General features: G+C 36.3%; 1 protein-coding gene across 2 annotated transcripts in view; it reads left to right on the top strand.

Moving 5' to 3' along the window:
- The window catches only part of sm (heterogeneous nuclear ribonucleoprotein L), a 409,478-nt gene that overhangs the window by 60,482 nt on the left and 330,083 nt on the right, over window positions 1-18,913 (top strand). For both annotated transcript variants that reach the window (XM_033484191.2, XM_033484192.2), the window contains exon 3: window positions 1,257-1,326. In XM_033484191.2, the coding sequence (XP_033340082.1) occupies window positions 1,257-1,326 (70 nt within the window). The remainder of the gene's footprint in view (window positions 1-1,256; window positions 1,327-18,913) is intronic.

Genomic DNA, 18,913 nt, shown 5'->3' with positions numbered 1-18,913 from the left:
TAAGAAGTGCGAAAATAGATTGTTTTTATAAAAAATGGAGGTCACCACGATTTTTGAAAAATCGTTCTTGAATTTGCAATATTATAGCTGGTGTTGCGACCAATTCGACGACCCTACTGACTACCTTACCTAAACCTTCAAATAATGCTAAAAAAAGGAAAATCATTTTGGCCACTAAAATCGGGATTCCAGTCCACTGTGCATTCATTCAGCCTCTCTCCCCCCTCACGCCTGGTCATAAAACAGCTACTTTCGATTTAATGACATTGTTACACAGAATTCTTCACCTATTAATAACAGATCAAATTATAAGAAAATCAGAACCAAACAACTGATACTGCATTTAGGCCTGTGGAAAGGGACTGCGGATTTGACTGCGTTTATGACAAAAGTGTATATACGATCACAAAATCGACTTAAAAAGCATTTAAACAGCGCGAAAATATTATTGCGTTGCTCCGATCTAATTGATAATAATTAATTATTAATAGTCTTTTTTTCTCATTAATTATTAATAATAATCTCATTGAACCTCTCAAGAAAGGAAATAAATGTCATTGTAGAGTTTCTGTACATCGTGAAATTAATCTCAGACGATTTTTATTCTGCATTAAAATCCGCAGTCTACTATCGACGGACTAACAATTTAACGCTATCTATATCATAAAACGTTAAAGAGACAATTACAAGTATGAGTGAGAATATACATTACCCCATTTCCAAATACATTTACTCTTAACATTTTGACGTATGCCATCTCATTGATGCAATTTCATTCGATTCGAGAATTCGATTCTTGAATCGAAATCACGCGAACACAGTAAATTCTCCGTAATTGACGCTCAGATTCTATACAAAAAATGGACAATTTGGGAATAGGAGATACGATTATTCGAGCCTTGCGACTCGTTCCTACAGTTATTGACAATTGTTAATTGTCAATTGTTATCGGAATAATCGTATCTCCTCTTCCGAAATTCTCCATTTTTGTGTACAATCCGAGCGTCGATTGGCGAGAATTCACTGTAAATTCGAACTCATCATTTCAAATCATTGTTTTTCTTGCATTTGTCGCCTTTGCATTTTCGAACGCGTTGCAATCGTTCGTCGGTTATCTTAACGTTTTACAACGAACGTTTGCACGACGACAAAACTGGCAGATCATTCGCCAAATGCGTGCCCGTCAAAGCGTTAAGTGAACACAATCGCCACCGTAAGCTAACAAATAACTGATCACATGTTTTTCTTCTTTCCAGAGAAGACAATAATACACCAAATCACGTTCTCCTCTTCACAATTATCAATCCAGTCTACCCGATTACTGTGGTAAGTGCAACCTCACAGATTTTGACAAGCTTCCGTAGACGAGACACCCGGCGGCAAGTCTTGCCCGGTATGATTAAATACGCGCGGACTCGAAACGCGACCGCGGCGTGCAAGCGTACACATATCTAGGGGAACAAAACGGATGATACAACGTGGACGCGTTTTCGTGAATGCAAATGTTTGTAAACGATCCGACGCGACGTGACTTCGCGTTGCTCGCACCGTTCTCCGGATACGTGCTCGCGGCGAAATAAAACAGCGGTGGGAATAACAAACAGGAAAACAAGCGTCTACATTCAGTCGGGTCTTGACGAACCTCGTTTGAAAAATTCCTGTATGTCCGACGATATTGCATTATTCGGTTTAAAAAAGATATATATATGCATATGTAAAATTGCATTTAGACATTCTAAACGTTGCCAGACTCGTTGGCATCGTTGCTGACAGGTTGCAAATAGGCTGCGGATTTTTGTGCATTCATGGCAGTTTCGAGTTTGCAATATATGAAGGAAATAATTGAATTGTCTGAAATTAATGACACTTATCTAGTGTTTTGACAATACAGGACTGTGCGATGCGTGGAATATTGCACGTCGTGCAGTGTGAAAGGGGAAGAATGAATTGTCCCTTTTCGTTAAATAAATATTTTATGGATCGAAATATGCAGCATTTGCTTGAACGCACTTTTTGCGGACTTTTTGTTTTCAGGCTTTCGATGAAAAATTGCACTCTCGAAGATGTTGCAAAATGATGATCCATGGCATTTGTTATCTATAAGAAACCTCGACATTCCATACAAGCTAATACATTTTTATTTTTATTCTGATTTTTGTGAAATAGTCTGCGATAATAGAAATTTCCATGAGAATCTGCAGTCTATAGAAATGTACGCATTTAGGATTTTAGGCATTTATGACAAAAATTAGTAGGTGGACATGAAATAGGTTAAAAGATTTTAAGGATATTGATATATTATTTGCGAGACTTGTGCGAATTGATGAATGAAGGAACGAGTTTCTATTTGGCATGTTTTTCCCCGATCGATACATACAATTTTTATTTTGCATAAAAATCCGCGGTAAAATCTACATAGGATTCGTTTCGTTTCTATGACATTGACAGACTACAGGAATAATATTCGTTGTTAACAGTTAACGTTAACAATGTTGCTCAATATTGCGAAACATTTACACTGTCTAGTGTAAATGTTGCTGTAAATACTTTCTATCACCATCGACATTCTATCACCGTCGACAGAAAACTCTGACTCAGAATAATTATCAGTGCTCTTGGAATTTTATTTTTTTCAAGAAGAGACCATGAAAATATTTTTTTCGATCGTTGTTTATCTCCGAAAATACATCGTCGTCCCGAAACGTATTTTTAGACAACGCGTATACATACATATGTATGTACTGATTTATGCAAAGTATAAATAAAACATTTGGTTCTCGAGAAATTCTAAAATTGATGCTAGTAACATAGCCATGCATTTTTAATAATGTTACCAAGCATTGTTTTGTTTTAACATGCCAAGCATGTTGATTGGGGTCGAAAACCAGGCCAAAAGTTCCCACAAATTAGGTCAATAATATATTAAATCTTTTGCGTTCTAAACACCCTAGTAAAAGTTAGCTTGTCTGAATATATTACAATACAAATTTATTTTCAAAACTGATCGAAGATTAGCGCGCTTAACGTGGTAAATATTTAAAAGAAATGCGTTTTCAAGCGTGCTATGTTTGTTCAGTTTTTACGTTCTAATTAAAAATGCGAATATTTCTTCGAGATCCGATATACATCGTCCATGGGAGATTTTTTAACGATAAATGTTTAGTCGAAATCGAGTAATGTTGTCATGGAAACAGTAATCCTACGAAAATTTGGAATCCATATATGATAAGACCCAAAATTATCATCTAGAAATTAAGTGAAATATGTGTAGCATTTTTACCATTTATGGCCTTTGGAAGATTTGTGACCTTATTTGTTCTTATTATTTTTTCTTATAACCATTTGGCTTGAAAATAGAATTATATTTATTATTATATATTTATATTATATTTATTATTATATATTTATATTATATTTATTATTATATTATTATATAATAACCAACGTATAAAATGCAAAGAAAATCGATGAATAATTTCGATAGTGTGTTCTGATTCTCTCTCTCTCTCTCTCTCTCTCTCTCTCTGTATATCTTGGTTGAAGATAAAGTACTTTGAACAATAAAACCGATTTCAAAGAAAAATGTTCTTCCTGTATACTCGTATTGATGCACGGATTTTTAATGTTATTAGTAGGAAAGAATCAATTCCTGTAATAGTAAAGTAATCAAAGGTTACGTTTCAATTCCAGCAATTATTCAATTGTTCTCCTTGTATGCACCATTAAAAAATTTAAAGAATCGCACACTGTTTGATTCTATAAACCATCGCACAGCACACGGATCGTAAAATTGTATTAATAGAGTGATTCTTGCACGTAAAAACAGATATAAATGAACCGTCTCCAGGATATCTAAAATTATCGTTGGAGCATGTCGTTCAATAATCATTTTACTAGCCTTTACAAGAGTGAATATATTTCTTTTGTATAATCTTTTATTTTGTTTCTCCCCGCGTATTATTACCCTGTCTTGTAAAAGATTTCTCCCCGCGAATAAGTGAAAGAAATTACATGAAATTCGGTAAGCCACCATGACAGTACAACGTGACAGCCATGAAATTGTAGTACGTATGACATGACAATATAACATGATAATGTAACACGATAGAACACCGTGGTGACAAAAAGGATTGAAAGAAAAATCAGAACCGAAATCTGAAAAGTGACCAGTACAAACGAGCGTATTATTATGTGACAAATGAACAGCGGATTTATATGCAAAATAAAGATTCTCTACCTAGAAACGCAACAAACGAGAATTAAATATACAAATTTATTTTCATTCTTAACATTTAACGGGCTCGGTGGAAAACAGGCACGTGTCACTTGTGTATCAACTTTGCTTCTTTTCTTTTGCTTTATTTCTCTTCAACTTGTAAACAAAAATGGACAATTTGAGAAGAGGAGATGCGATTATTCATGCCTCGCGGCTCACTTTTATAGTTGTCGATTTTCAACAGTTATAACAACAAGGCCTTTTAATATAATATAATATTAATTATTTATATATATATAATAATTATATATATAAATATAATAATAATGTATATTATATATATATATAATAATAATAATAAGAATAATATATTATAATATAATATATATAATATATTATATATATATATAATATAATATTATATTATATAAAAAATTAAAACAACAAGGCAACAAAAGCGAGGCTCGAATAATCGTATCTCCTCTTTCCATATTGTCAATTTTCGTTTGCAAGCTGAAGGAAAATTAGGGAGAATTCACCCTATATAGAAACTCGCTGATATTAGCAACATTCAACTATTCAATGAAAAATATAACAATGAAAAGAATACTACGGCAAACAGTAGTAAATGACGACAGTATTAACTAATAGCAATCGTCATTTACTATTTTATATATCACATTTAAAATAAATACCGTTCCGTACCACATTTTCTATAAAAATCACAATCTATTGCAATACGCTCGCCTTTAAAATGATAAAATTCTGGCACGCGTCTGTTTTCCATCATCCCCATTCCTAATCAGTTGAAAACAATCGCATAGCATTGTCAAATTACAATTTTTTCCCCTGCAAACCGCGCGACTAAGAAAACCCCGCACGCGTTCCACGGACCGGTACAATCAGTAACGACCCTGTCCCCGTATATGAAACACGTATGCCAACCGTTCGAACACCCGCATTCGTATAAACATTCCTCTTTTCAGCCGATTGTCAGATATAACATTATTTGTGCGAGCGAATACACTATAAAGATATTCAAAAATATGAGTCGAATTTTCGCATCCGCTTTCATACGCTCCCTATCTATTTTCGGCTATCTATTGTTTCTGCCACTGTTTCAAAGAAGGGACCGCTATCGAGCGGTGTTTTACAATAGAGGTACCTTCACCTTATCGAAGCGCAAGACCAGAACAAAAGTTGTTGGCGCGACGCGGGTACCATACAGGTTTCGCAGGCCGTCGGCACCGCATTTTATTTCTGTTTTGCGCCAATAATAGATGAGCTCTGTCGCTGTTTCTGTCCCTCGAACGGCTGATGCTTGCGCGATCTGGCATTGTTCGCAGTCCGTCCATTCGCGAATCCTCGCATACCTACTCGGTCACGGTAGTAGCTCATTTCTTTTGTCGTCTTTTCTCATCGTTTCTCTCTCGCGTTTTCTTTTTTTCTCTCTCTCTCTCTCCTTAGCTTCTTCATCTCCGCGACCGACGCACTAATTAAAGAGCAGAGCCCCTATATACCGAAGTCTTTTTCACCGGTTCGCCGCGCAACGAATCGGCGTGTTCAAGAGTGTCCAAGCATGCTCGAATGTGTCAACGTGTGCGTGCGACCGTACTTCCGCCAAGCATGCGCTTCGTTTTGTTCCCGTCGCGTTCTCTTCTTGTCCCCCGACCCGCGAATGGATTCGGCATCAGTTTTACTTTAATTATACCCGGCGATTTCCGAGGTCGCGAGCCAATTGAAATTTTAATCTCGCCCACCACGGTGTGCTCGGCCGGCAACTGACGGCGATTTATGCGCACGCACAGGGAGAGAAATAGGAAAACGGTCTCACTTGCAAACAGGCGGTTGCCTCGAGGATAAATAACTCCCTTGCACAGTTCTCTGTCTCCCCTTTTTCTCCGTTTCTCTGTTCTTCCCGGTGCACGCACACACATATACACAGAGAGAGAGATAGAGAGATAGAGAGATAGAGAGAGAGAGAGAGAGAGAGAGAGAGAGAGATAGATAGATAGATAGAGAGAGAGAGAGAGAGAGAAATAAAAAGAGAGATAGAGAGAGAAAGAAAGGGAGAGAGAGAGAAAGAGAGAGAGAGTGAAAGAGATAGATAGAGAGAGAGAGAAAGAAAGAGAGAGAGATAGATAGAGAGAGAGAGTGAAAGAGATAGAGAGGGAGAGAGAGAGAGTGAAAGAGATAGATAAAGAGAGAGAGAGAGAGAGAAAGAGATAGAGAGAGAGAGAGAGAGAGAGAAAGAGAGTGAAAAAGATAGAGAGAGAAAGAGAGTGAAAGAGATAGATAGAGAGAGAGAGAGAGAGGGAGAGAGAGACACGCGGCGCTTTGTTTATTCTCCTCGCGCATTTCGCTCTCTCCGCCGTCGTCGACGCGCCGAATCTCTTTACGGCGATTCGCAATAACGCGAATTAATGACGCGCAACATGGGAGCCAGGGTCGTTACTCGACGATCCGGGCCGGGCGAGCTACACAAAGCTGATTCGCCGCGATTTCTCGCTTTCTCGAAAGCTCCTTTCCGAGAGATGTTGTTTCGCCGGGACGTTTTTTTCTTTTTTAGCCCCGGCGATCCGTATAGGATTTCTCCAGCGAAGAAATTAAACGGGGATTTAAAGATTATCGTTGGCGACGGTTCCCTGCGGAAAAACGATTCCGATCTCGTGTTAAGAAAGTTTCGTCGGAATTTTTATGTAAAATCCGATCGGACGACGCGAAAACTAGAACATTGAATTGTTTATAATCGACCAATGTTAGCTGTCGCAGTCTCTTTGAAATGCGTTCAAGTTAACGTAATTATGTTGTACATGTTTGATTTTCTTCATGTTTTGTTTAACTACAACACTTTTGTCAAATATGTCATTTAAGAAAGAATATCTTGATCACTTATTTTTAAATCGAGATATTTGAGGGTTTGTGTTTTAATAGATTTGAAAATATATATATATATATATTCTGTTTCTAAAAGTATATATATATTATTAATCGAGGTTCTACTGCATCGTTAATTAACCCTTTGCACTCGAGTGGTGACTCCGAGGCACCATTAAAATTGTCACATCACCTTCCACGATAATTTTTGTATTATAAAAGTTCAGACGTAAAAAAATGGTTAAAAATCCAATTGTTGTATTAGTCACAAGACCAAATTTCATACGCATAAAATGCACTTTATCATGCAAAATGGAAATACCATAATTCAGAAAAATTAATTTAGATTCGCGGTTAAAACTGCTTCGAGTGCAAAGGGTTAAATCTAGAAAATAATGGACAAAGTATCGAATCTCTTCTAGAGAAAGCTAAATCCGGTATAGAATGACTCGGCGGCGTTAGGGCAACGCCATTAACAAAGTTCCAATAGCTCAGCCTATCAGTATTTGTTCAACGAGCGAGCACTGTCAAGGAGTTTGATTTCTCGCTTCCAGTTTAGCCGCGATATGCAAATCGTTCCAATAATTTCGAGGGGTTGAACGGCGGCGCGTGTCGCCAGTCGATAAACGTCAGAGGCTCCGCTATACGAGCCGGCCCGTGTAAATTCTGCCTTGAGGAACGTCGCGCGTCGCATCGCGGACGCTCGAATTTCCCGCGAGCTGTTTCATTTCGCACTTACTCGACGGACTCAACGAACGGCCTCGTATTGTATATGAAAGAAAATATACAGGGTGTCCCAAAAATGTCTCGCAATCCGAAAGTTCGGGTTCTCAGCGGGTTCCTCGGATCATTTGAAGCAACTTCTTCCTTTACAACAATGTTCTCCGAGGCACCGTTAACGAGTTATTAACGAAAAACAGTGACCAATAAGAATCGAGTACGGCCGACGCGAGGCGGCCCCAGCCAACCAGCGCGCGAAGCCCAGTTCCGCTCATTGGCTCGGTCGCCTCGCGCCAGCCGAGCTCGCCTCTCATTGGTCACTGTTTCTCGTTGATAACTCGTTAACGGTGCCTCGGAGAACATTTTTGTAAAGGAAAAAGTTGCTTCGAATGACCCGAGGAACCCGCCACTTTCGGATTGCGAGACATTTTTGGGACACCCTGTATATAGAAAATCGAGCGGGACGCCGCGCGAGATCCCGCCCTATTTATCATCGCAGCCGACGGAATTTATTGGAACAGTGTGTAATAGCCGGCGGTCGTGGCTGCGTTAAGCCGAGTCCGCACTTTAAGCGCGTGTGCCTTCGATTTGTGAGAGCACGCACACATCTTCACCGCCAGCGAGGGACGAGGGAAGTCTATTTCTCATAGCCTCGGCGTTTGTACCGCTCGGTATTTTCGACGCAATTAGAACATATCACGCGATACGTCATACTATTACGGGAAATTTGTCGGATCCATCGAAATCTCGAACTTTGGGAATCATTTAGTAGGAATGTACGAGCCAGTTTACAGGCTGAATCATTTCAAAATAGATCTCTCAGAAATTCAATCGACAAATCATATTTGGTACGTCACTTTTTTGTACTGTAACCGTTTGCACTCGAAGTTATTTTTAATTTGAAATCTAGAATTTTATACGCACAGTGCTGGGAGTAATTATATAAGTCAAGAGATAACACGTTTACATTTCTATTGAAATTGAAACACAGAAACGAGGAGAAAGCTATATTTGTACATTTTTATTTTCTATTATCACTAATATCAAAATATACAAATATGATATTTACTTCGGTGTACGAAATTGTGCCTATTTACACGCACGATACTTCCACTTTTAACAGTTTTTTTAAGTGAATCATCATGAATCATTAAAAATTTATATATTATACAGGGTGTCCCAAAAATGTCTCGCAGCCTGAAAGCGGTGGGTTCCTCGGGTCGTTTGAAGCAACTTTTTCCTTTACAAAAATTTTCTCCGAGGCACCGTTAACGAGTTATCAACGAAAAACAGTGACCAATGAGAGGCGAGCTCGGCTGGCGCGAGGCGACCGAGCCAGTGAGCGGAACTGGGCTTCGCGCGCTGGTTGGCTGGGCCGCCTCGCGTCAGCCGTACTCGATTCTTATTGGCCACTGTTTTTCGTTAATAACTCGTTAACGGTGCCTCGGAGAACATTTTTGTAAAGGATGAAGCTGCTTCAAATGATCCGAGGAACCCGCCATTTCCAGAACAGCACAAATAATAATTTTCGTATGAAATCGAAATTTATGTCTTTGAAGCATTATAATTTTGTTATAGTTTTAGTATATTGCAACTAGTCCGCGGATCTTTATACGAAACAGAAGTATTCCGCAGTAATTGTATAAAACACGAGTTAAATGCAAATGTGGATCCTATTTTAATAATTTTAATCAATTGAAAATAATGTAATCGTTACATTATCCTCAACTTATTACAATTATTCAAAGAGGAGAGACATTTTCATCTGACTATGTGTCTTGCAATCAGCTTGGACAATTTTTATTTTGCATAAAGATCCACAGTTTACTTTATCAATCTTTGCAACAAATGCACTAAATCTGGAGTCTAGTTATAACAAATACGACTCGGTGCAGCTCATAAATTATGAAGAGTTTCTAGGCCGGACTGTCATAGGGAAAGAGATTATACCAACGGTGGAACACCGTATTTACGAAGAAGCAAGGTGCGGAAATTAACACTATAACGACTGCTGACGTTATTGTCGCGTCATGTAAATTTCAACAGCTAGTTGCCGCTGACGCCGTGCTGGTGTCAGTTGTTTTGCCGGTACATTTGTTTATGCGCAGACAGTCATTTATTTATTAAATACGTTCACATTTTTATTTTTTACAAATTCATATTCACCGAATCTTTTTGCATACACGTAGGAATAATCGATTCTTTTATTGCTACGTTTTTAAAATAGACATTATTGACCTACGACGAAAATTATTTTGTGACTTTTTCACTGCGAAATATTTATTCACAAAAATAATTTCAAAGTTAATTTTGAAAAATATAATTTATATGAAAAAGGTCTTTCGTATTTTAACGATTCTAATAAATTGAAAAATGTAAGAATATCCTTAAATTCTTGTATTAGTCTTTGCAATCGTGCACCAGATCTGTCGATTTTTATCATAAATCCATATAAAATTCGCAGTATAATTATTAATATAGAGAATACAAAAGGCATAATTTTTATAATAATATAATACGCATAATTATTCTGAGCAACTGTGAACTGCAATAACTAAACTTTCAAGATCTAACAGCCGACCTGACACTTTTCTCTTTGATGAATTTATGCGTTGATAATTTTTTGTAATAAACTTATCAATTTCGCGCTTGAAAATAAAGCAATTTTCGGCTACGATCGTTTATTGAATTCAAATTGTTATAGCAAATCGCTGAATTCTTGACACGAACTGCAGTAATATGAAGCAAAAGATATGCAATACCGGTTGAAAAAAATTAAGTTAATTAGTAATAATTAAAAATTAATTAATATAACCTTGATTTTTTTATTGGATGAATCATTATTCTTTCACCTTCGATATTTTATCACGTAGCCGACATATAACCGATGAACTTCTGTCGGAAACATTTCTTTGCCAAATTAACAGAAATGCTCGAGTAATAATATCGAGAGAAATACTGCGTACAAAAGTCCGTATTGCGCATGTATGTGTATACAGGATGAGTCACCTAAGAATTTCACCGAAAATATCTCCGCTGTTTCTAACAATCCGAGAAAATAGGCAAAGAAAAGCAATGTTTAACAGAGAGACGATAATCTCGAGAAAAAGCGTCTCTTCTATCAAAATAATTGCTTCCTGTGAATCATTCGTTCCTTAGATTTCCTCGTATCATTAAAAACCGCGGTAATATCTCAGATGATAATCTTAAGTGACTCATCCTGCATATCTCCAAGATATTTCCGAACAAGCCGAAACGCGTTTATTGCACTGAAATAGCGGCTCGTAAGTTCCTAGAAGCATTTCGATGCTTTCACGTTCTTAACAATGCGATTCTTACTTTCACCGTGGCTATAATTTCATTGTGAATTGTCTTAGCTAGCCTCTCGACGTACGCCATGCGCACGTAGCGTAGCAAAACGTTTATGGTTTCGAGTTAGAACTCGCCGCAGACGGAAGGTTAACCTTTTGCACTCGGACAGTATTCCGTTTGCTACGGGAATCTTAACAAAACTGTTGATAATTGAGCCGTTTATTTTGATATATATTGATATATGAATATATATATATAGCAATGCGATATATATATTTTTTTCATTTATTATATATATTATATTATATTATATTATATTATATTATATTATATTATATTATATTATATTATATTATATTATATTATATTATATTATATTATATTATATTATATTATATTATATTATATTATATTATATTATATTATATTACATTATATTATATTATATTATATATATATATTTTTTTATTTATTTTCAATATATATCAATCAATATATATATATATATATTGATTGATATATATTGAAAATAAATGAAAAGACACCGTTCAATTGTAATTAGTGTTACCATCAACTCGATTTTTTTGAAGAAGTGACTTATGCCACTTTCAAAATAAACGGCCCAATTATGGTACTTTCAAAATTGAACATTTTTGTTTCACGATGTCTATGTCAATACAATCTTATGCCAAATCCTGCATACGTGGAGTGCGCCTGTCGTACGCAGTAAGCCAAAACGTGAGACGAAATGAGTATCGGTTTTTCGAGTTTATTGATTTATGAGACTCCGTTGAAACATTAACTGTTAAACTGCGGATTTTTATGCAGAATAACAAACATAACAATCTGTAACAATTTCATATATTGATACTCATTAATTCTTGAGATCTTTTTATTTCTTCAAATTTCGCCTACTCGTTCTTGCTATAAATGCATTTTACAATGTACACAATTAGTTCACACATCAGCAAATAGTTTGTCATTTGATACTTCTTACAAGTTTCTACTGTTTTTTTTTAGCCTTACTCTTTTGCAAATAAACGCGTTCGCATTGCTGTCGTAACGTTAAATTGTTGCCACACGTGCTGACATAAATGACCAGTTTTGTTGCATAGTTGTTTACAGACTTGAATCTACCAAACAGCGATTAATTTTAAGGTGAAATTGCCTAATATTAGGACATCTAATTTTAATATGAGGATATCTTAGAAACGGCGAGTGCATAATTATTTTCATAAATACTATTGTATACGTGCATTCGACGAAGTTTAAGATGTATAAGTATTATAAATAAGTGTTATGTAAAAATAAGTATTATAAGTTGAAATAAATATTATAAGTGTTATATGCCGAACGTGCGAAGAAAGGCAACTAAATAAATTTGCCGAAAAAAGTCAAACATTAGGAAGCAATTTTTTAAATCTGAATTTGCACATCTACTTTAGCTGATTAGATTTTTTTTTTGACACATTGAACAAATTCCTCTTTTTCGTCGGTTTCCTATGAAAATAGGAATTTTGCGACACCGTTCTTCTGCTTGCTAAAATGAACGAATTTCGTGCACGACGATAGCACGACGGTTTACGCGACGAATTCTACCAGTCGCGGTTGATTCGCTGCACGGAATAGATGCCAAGTTTTCGACACTGCTTAAAAGAACGAGAGTATCGATCACGCATATCGGTGCACGTGATTTGAATGCGAGCGCATTTTGCTTTCGAACGTATCCTGGCTTATAGATTGTCCGACGTACGATTTTATATGCACGTACTTTTCAATTTCTCGTGATGCGGAACGGATGTGCTTAGGAATTCTATGCAATTCTTCTTCGGCAACGTTAAAAGTATGTGATCGTTAACACTGACTAAAATGAGAAAGTGGAGTAGATGAAATATCCAATTTTTACATGATTTTTCTAGCTTTATTATCGCATTTATATTACGCGAATGGTATTCAGATTGTATTAATTAGTTGCATTTACATTATATTCGTATGATATGATAAATTATAATTTTCTTAAATAATGTCCTATGAGAATGTAGAAACTAATAGTAAGTAATGTCGAACGTATGTATATGTAACGAGTATGTACAATAAATTTTCTCTAATTTTCCTTCGGCTTGTAAACAATAATAAACAATTTGGGAAGAGGAGATACGATTATTCGAGACTTGCATCTCGCTTTTATAATTGTTGGCAATCGGCAACCATAAAAATGAGCCGTGAGGCTCCAATAATATATAATATAATAATAATTATACAATAATAATTATATATATAATATAATATATAATAATTGTCCATTTTTGTTAACAAGCTGAAGGAAAATTAGGGACAATTTATTGCACTCGCTAAATAAACTATCTGGTTCAAAGTATTAATAAATAAATAAATCGATATTTTAAAGTCATCCTAAAATTAAACAAAAATTCTGCAATCTGCCACTCGCGGTTGAAAACATAACTTGAAAGTAGACGAAATTAGACAAAATTTCGATTTCAACGAGACATATAAAATAAAACAAAACAGGGAGAAATGCGAAATTCATTGAATCTCTTGGTATACAGGGTGGCACGATCAAAATACGAGACTTTCTGTATGCAAAAATAAATCCCCAAAAAAAGTATAATATTTTTTCATTTTCGAGAAAACCGAGTGTTGCAAGGCGCGTCAAGTTCGCGGCAGCTGGTATGACGAGAAGTAGAATTGGTATGTCATGGGCAGGCGCGCCACGTGATTCTTATTTTCTCAACCTAATTTTCCTCGAAAACGTAGCCTTAAATGAAAAAAAATATTATTCCACGTTTCTTTCTTATTTCTGCGTTATTTTTATCAGTTACTGGCCATGCTGTATATTCACTATTTAATTACAGAACAATTGAGAAGAACTTATGCCAAGGTTATTCTTTCCATAATGGTATCCCATTCATAAGTTCCTTTCGATACCATCACATCGTACAAAAAGGACGAAATACATTTTCTGAAAAATCGAAAGAAATGACATGTAGGTACATGTCGCGTCAATGGCAACATTTATAGTCGAATAGTACAATGGCTTTTTAGCGTTCTTTTTTATCATATTTTATACCATCATCTTTCGAAAGGGACGAAATACATTTTCTGAAAAATCAGAAGAAATGACATGTAATTACATATCGCGTCAATGGCAATATTTACAGTCGAATAGTAGTATAGTATAGTAGTATAGTAGCTTTTTTATCATATTTTATACCATCACATCTTACGAAAGGGACGAAATACATTTTCTGAAAAATCAGAAGAAATGACATGTAATTACATGTCGCGTTAATGGCAATATTTATAGTCGAATAGTACAATGCCTTTCTAGCATTTTTTTCGTATATCGTGCCTAAAACAAGAGTGTCTCTTATTTCGTATATCACCATCGTACGATAATACCTGTTCGTAAAAGCGATAAATCCGTTCTGCGTTTCGATCGCTTCTCATATAATTTACCATTTACGAGGAAAGCGCCACGGATCGTACGGAAATAAGCCAGAAGAGAAGCGGCCGAGAGATGCGGTCCTTCCGCAAAAGTGATTCACGGACCACCAACCGGCGTACGGCACCGAGATTGTGATTCAAACACTACAAATAGAATTTCGTGTAACATATCAACCGGCAACACCCCCGTTAACCACTTCGGCTATCTTCGCGTAATGCATACTTAGTTGAAGGCTGACGGACGATCGAGCCGCGGCCAATTAAAATATTTTCTTTGGTGCCGGCCGGTGAGCTATCGGTGACGCGAACAGCGGCCGTATAAATTCGACGAGGCGTCCGCCATTCTAAAATAACAGCTATCGCCGCTGCCCCCGTCTGGTAATATAGTTCGGTATTTGAAATAAAAGCAGACGCCACGCGCGGCAGAAACACCGGGAAGAGTCGCCGGTACGTTCGCATGGCGTTCGCATGGCGGCAAGGTGTTAATCTTAATCCGCTGACTCTAACAGGGCCCCGGTAGATGAGTTACCGCCGGTATTAAAGCCCGCGAAAATTCATAGCTATGTACAGTAGCCGACGCAGACTTCCCGGCCTGGCCGATCCCGGTGCAATAGAAATACGTGCCAACGGCGGGACGTGTCCCCGAAATAAGAGATCGGAGCTCGATCACGACTAATTACCGTAGGAATCGTGCAAGAGCGTATTCGTTAGCCTCTGGAACCGGTCGCTACATTTTCATTTGTTTTTTGCCGGATAGGTTGATTTCTTTCTTTTTTTACTCTAATCGTACATGTATTGGGTTACGCTGAATTTCGTCGTGCTGTGAATGTTATGAGCATTATGATTCTTTAGATCTCCGTCACTTTTTTTTTAACCCTTTGCACTCGAAGTTTTTTTTTAGTCATATTACCAGCAACTCGAAGCCATTTTAGTGAAAAGATCATATTCACATGTAAGTTCATGATATAAGCATTAAAAGAAATGTCATCGTTGTATGTTATTATTTTTTTAATTGTTTATGGATACAAACGTCATTTGTCACCAACAGCGAAACATCCTATAACTAATTTTTACGATTTGTTTTTGTTCTTATGTTAAAAACTGAAAATTATTTGCATTGTCTCCGTAGCGGAGCCCTCGTGTTTGAAGACACATTTTAAATGGCTCCGCTCCGGAGCCCTCGAGTGCAAAGGGTTAATTATAGTGATGTGCTTTTGCATACATTAGTTGACGCAGCTCGATATTTTCCATAGAAATGTCAATACTTTTGTCGAAATTATGGCTATGTATGTCGGAGAATGATTAGTTTAGCAGATATTTAGTCTGGTTTTCTGATGAAAGTGTATTTAACGATTTTGAAAAGCTTAATCGAAGTTGAAATATCTGCTAGATTAATCATTTTTCAGAATAATCAGATTAATCATTTTTATAGAAAATGTCGAGCTGCATCAACCGATGTACACAAAAATATATGATTATAACGGAGAAAGTAAAAGTAATCTTGAAATACCCGAGAATTCTCGGGAATGAAAAAAGAAATGATTGCCGCCATGTTATAGATCTCCCTGAAGTGAACAACTTTTGTTAACAAAGTTCTTCGATATCTCCAAAATTAACAGAGGCATGTAGGTGGACATGGATTGAAACTTGAAGTGACACTATCGGACAGAACTTTCCGGTAGACCTAATAATATTTCTGATCATCGAAAGAAAGGAAGCTTTAAACTAATAAAACCATTTTTAAGCATGCGAAAACAAATACAGAAATGACATTGCATTTGAAACTGTATAAGAGAACAACTGTATGTATTATAGAATATCTAGCTTTGCTTAACCCTAGAAAGATAACCATATGACAACGTACGTAAAAGATAACCATACGCTTCAGAGGCGCATGCTTTTCTAAGGCGTCAATTTTATACTAACAATGGATATTTATTTAAGTTAATCTAGTCATTTTAAAGGTTTGGCATTATTGTAAAAATAAAATGCATTTATATTATATTTTTTTATATTTTAAGTAATTTTAAACTTAAATCACTAGACCTCTATGAAAAATTAACAAAAATCAACAGTCTTCGCAGGCGCCTCTGCGACGTAGGTTATCTTTCTCGGGTTAAAGGGTAGAAGGCACGCGAGGTTAGAAATGTTTTCAAATATCCGGGGAAATGGCAAATTAGATAAGACGTTTTAATTAACCCCTTAACGCGCAGAAACGTATTAACACGGGCGTGCAAAACCGGCCAAAATGTGCAGACCCGTATATATACGGTCGGCGTCGCAACTTATGTTATGTTACCTATATTAATTGAAAAACAGTACGATGGGTACAAAATTCGATCTGCAATGCGATTCAATATTCACTATAATTATTTATCCACTATTTTTATTGAATTTTTAGTAATTTTTGCATTTTTTTTACATATTTATTGAAATTAAGGTCCAAATATGTATTTTCTTAGATAAAAAAAATTGATTTTTTTTGGTCGGTTTTTTTTTTTTTAAATTGTGCATTAAGGGGTTAAGGGCGGCAGCATTTTGCGCCCTCGGCTGCATAATCGTTGCAATCTCGGTCACCGAATGTAAGCCGTGTCTCATTCTATCTCAACGTTTCTCACTCTGTCTGTTTATAATATTGTCTATAATATATAATATTTATATTCTCGTGCGCGGAGTTGGGACAAATTTGTTCGATTAACGAGCATAAATGAAAGTTTTATTCGTCATTCGCGAACGACGTGCGATAGCTAAGTGCACTTGAAGTGCACTTGAACAAATCATAAACAGAATAAGAAGAGCTTCGATTCTTCAATTTGTCGCCACACTTTTTATTTACATATTTCTTTGCCACTCGCGCACTATACGAATACAGTAATTTCTCCCAGAAATGTTCGGACGCCGGACTTAAAACCGGCAGATCCGAGAATACTAAGTCGCGATTCTCCGAGTCTCGTGGCTCGTTTTTATAGAAACTCGAGGTAATCGACAAAAAAGGGCAACGGCCAGCATGCCCCCCGGTTTACGTTAATATGAACACATAGTAATGCTAGAATAAAACGATAACTTAACTTTTTTTATTTCGATTCGAAGGCAATTCGGAGGCCACATGCCACGATTCGGTCACGCATCTAGTACAGTAATTTCTCCATAATTCGCGCTCAGATTGCGCACAAAAGTGGACAATTTGGGAAGAGGAGATACTTGAAACATATTGTTAGACAACAGAGGTATATAATTAGTAATAAAAAGTAATAAAAAAATTTATTTTTATAACTTTTCGACTGAATTTCATAAGGCGTTTGAATACTTATGTTGCAGGAAAATTCGATGTTCCTTAATATCTTCTTAAATTATGCAGATAACATTTTAATCGAACACTAAATGTAACACTAAATCGAAAGTTTGTCGTATTATATTTTGGCATTTATATACTCTACTTTAAATATACCATAAGGTATTTTTTCCCTCGAATATATATTTATTGAAATATATGGCGTAGAAAGTCAAAGTTACACTGGTATTCGAATACTTTCGTTACCCACTGTATGTGTCATTTTTACGAAATTCAAACTTTTCGATGCTTCGTATATTCAGGATATAAAATATGGTAAAAAAGGAGGATCTAAAAGTGCAAACGGTTATGATGTATGCTTGTAGGGAGAGAATGTACTATATGTATCGCGTGTACTACAGCATGAAATATTCATTTTTCATTCATCAGAAATGTTTCGCCGCCCTTCTCACATTTCGTATTGTATCACACGACAATATACACTATTTATTCGTTATCGCGAATTCAATGGTATATTTATTGATGGTGAATATATCAAAGTTCAAAATACCGCCACAATTGAATATTCAATACGCAGTTAATAAGAAATGTCAGGTCGGTGACTGCGCTGGTTGTAACACGCTTCGAGTATACGTTACAACGCTCGTTAAAGTATTTGACATTTATCTTTTTATAAGCGAATATACTATTGCATGCGAGCTGCGGGTATGTAGTTACATTTTATGTTGGTAATAACTTGCTTCAGGCATAATAATAATAACTCGTGTTCATTGCGAAGAAGAATACAGAATGGAAACAGAGTAATCGTCGAGTCTCTAATTTTCCTTCAGCTTGTAAACAAAAATGAATAATTTGGGGAGAGGAGATACGATTATTCGAGCCTTGCGCCTCGTTTTTTTATAGTTGTTGGCAATCGACAACTCTAGAAATGAGCTGCGAGACTCGAATAATCGTATCTACTCTTCCCATATTGTCCATTTTTGTTTACAAGCTGAAGGAAAATTAGGGAGAATTTATTATTTTTTTTATTA

The sequence above is a fragment of the Megalopta genalis genome, chromosome 18 (assembly GCF_051020955.1).
Source record: "Megalopta genalis isolate 19385.01 chromosome 18, iyMegGena1_principal, whole genome shotgun sequence".
Lineage (NCBI taxonomy): Eukaryota > Metazoa > Arthropoda > Insecta > Hymenoptera > Halictidae > Megalopta > Megalopta genalis.
The sequence above is the reverse complement of the archived record's forward strand: the minus strand, read 5'-3'. Positions and strand labels throughout refer to the sequence as shown.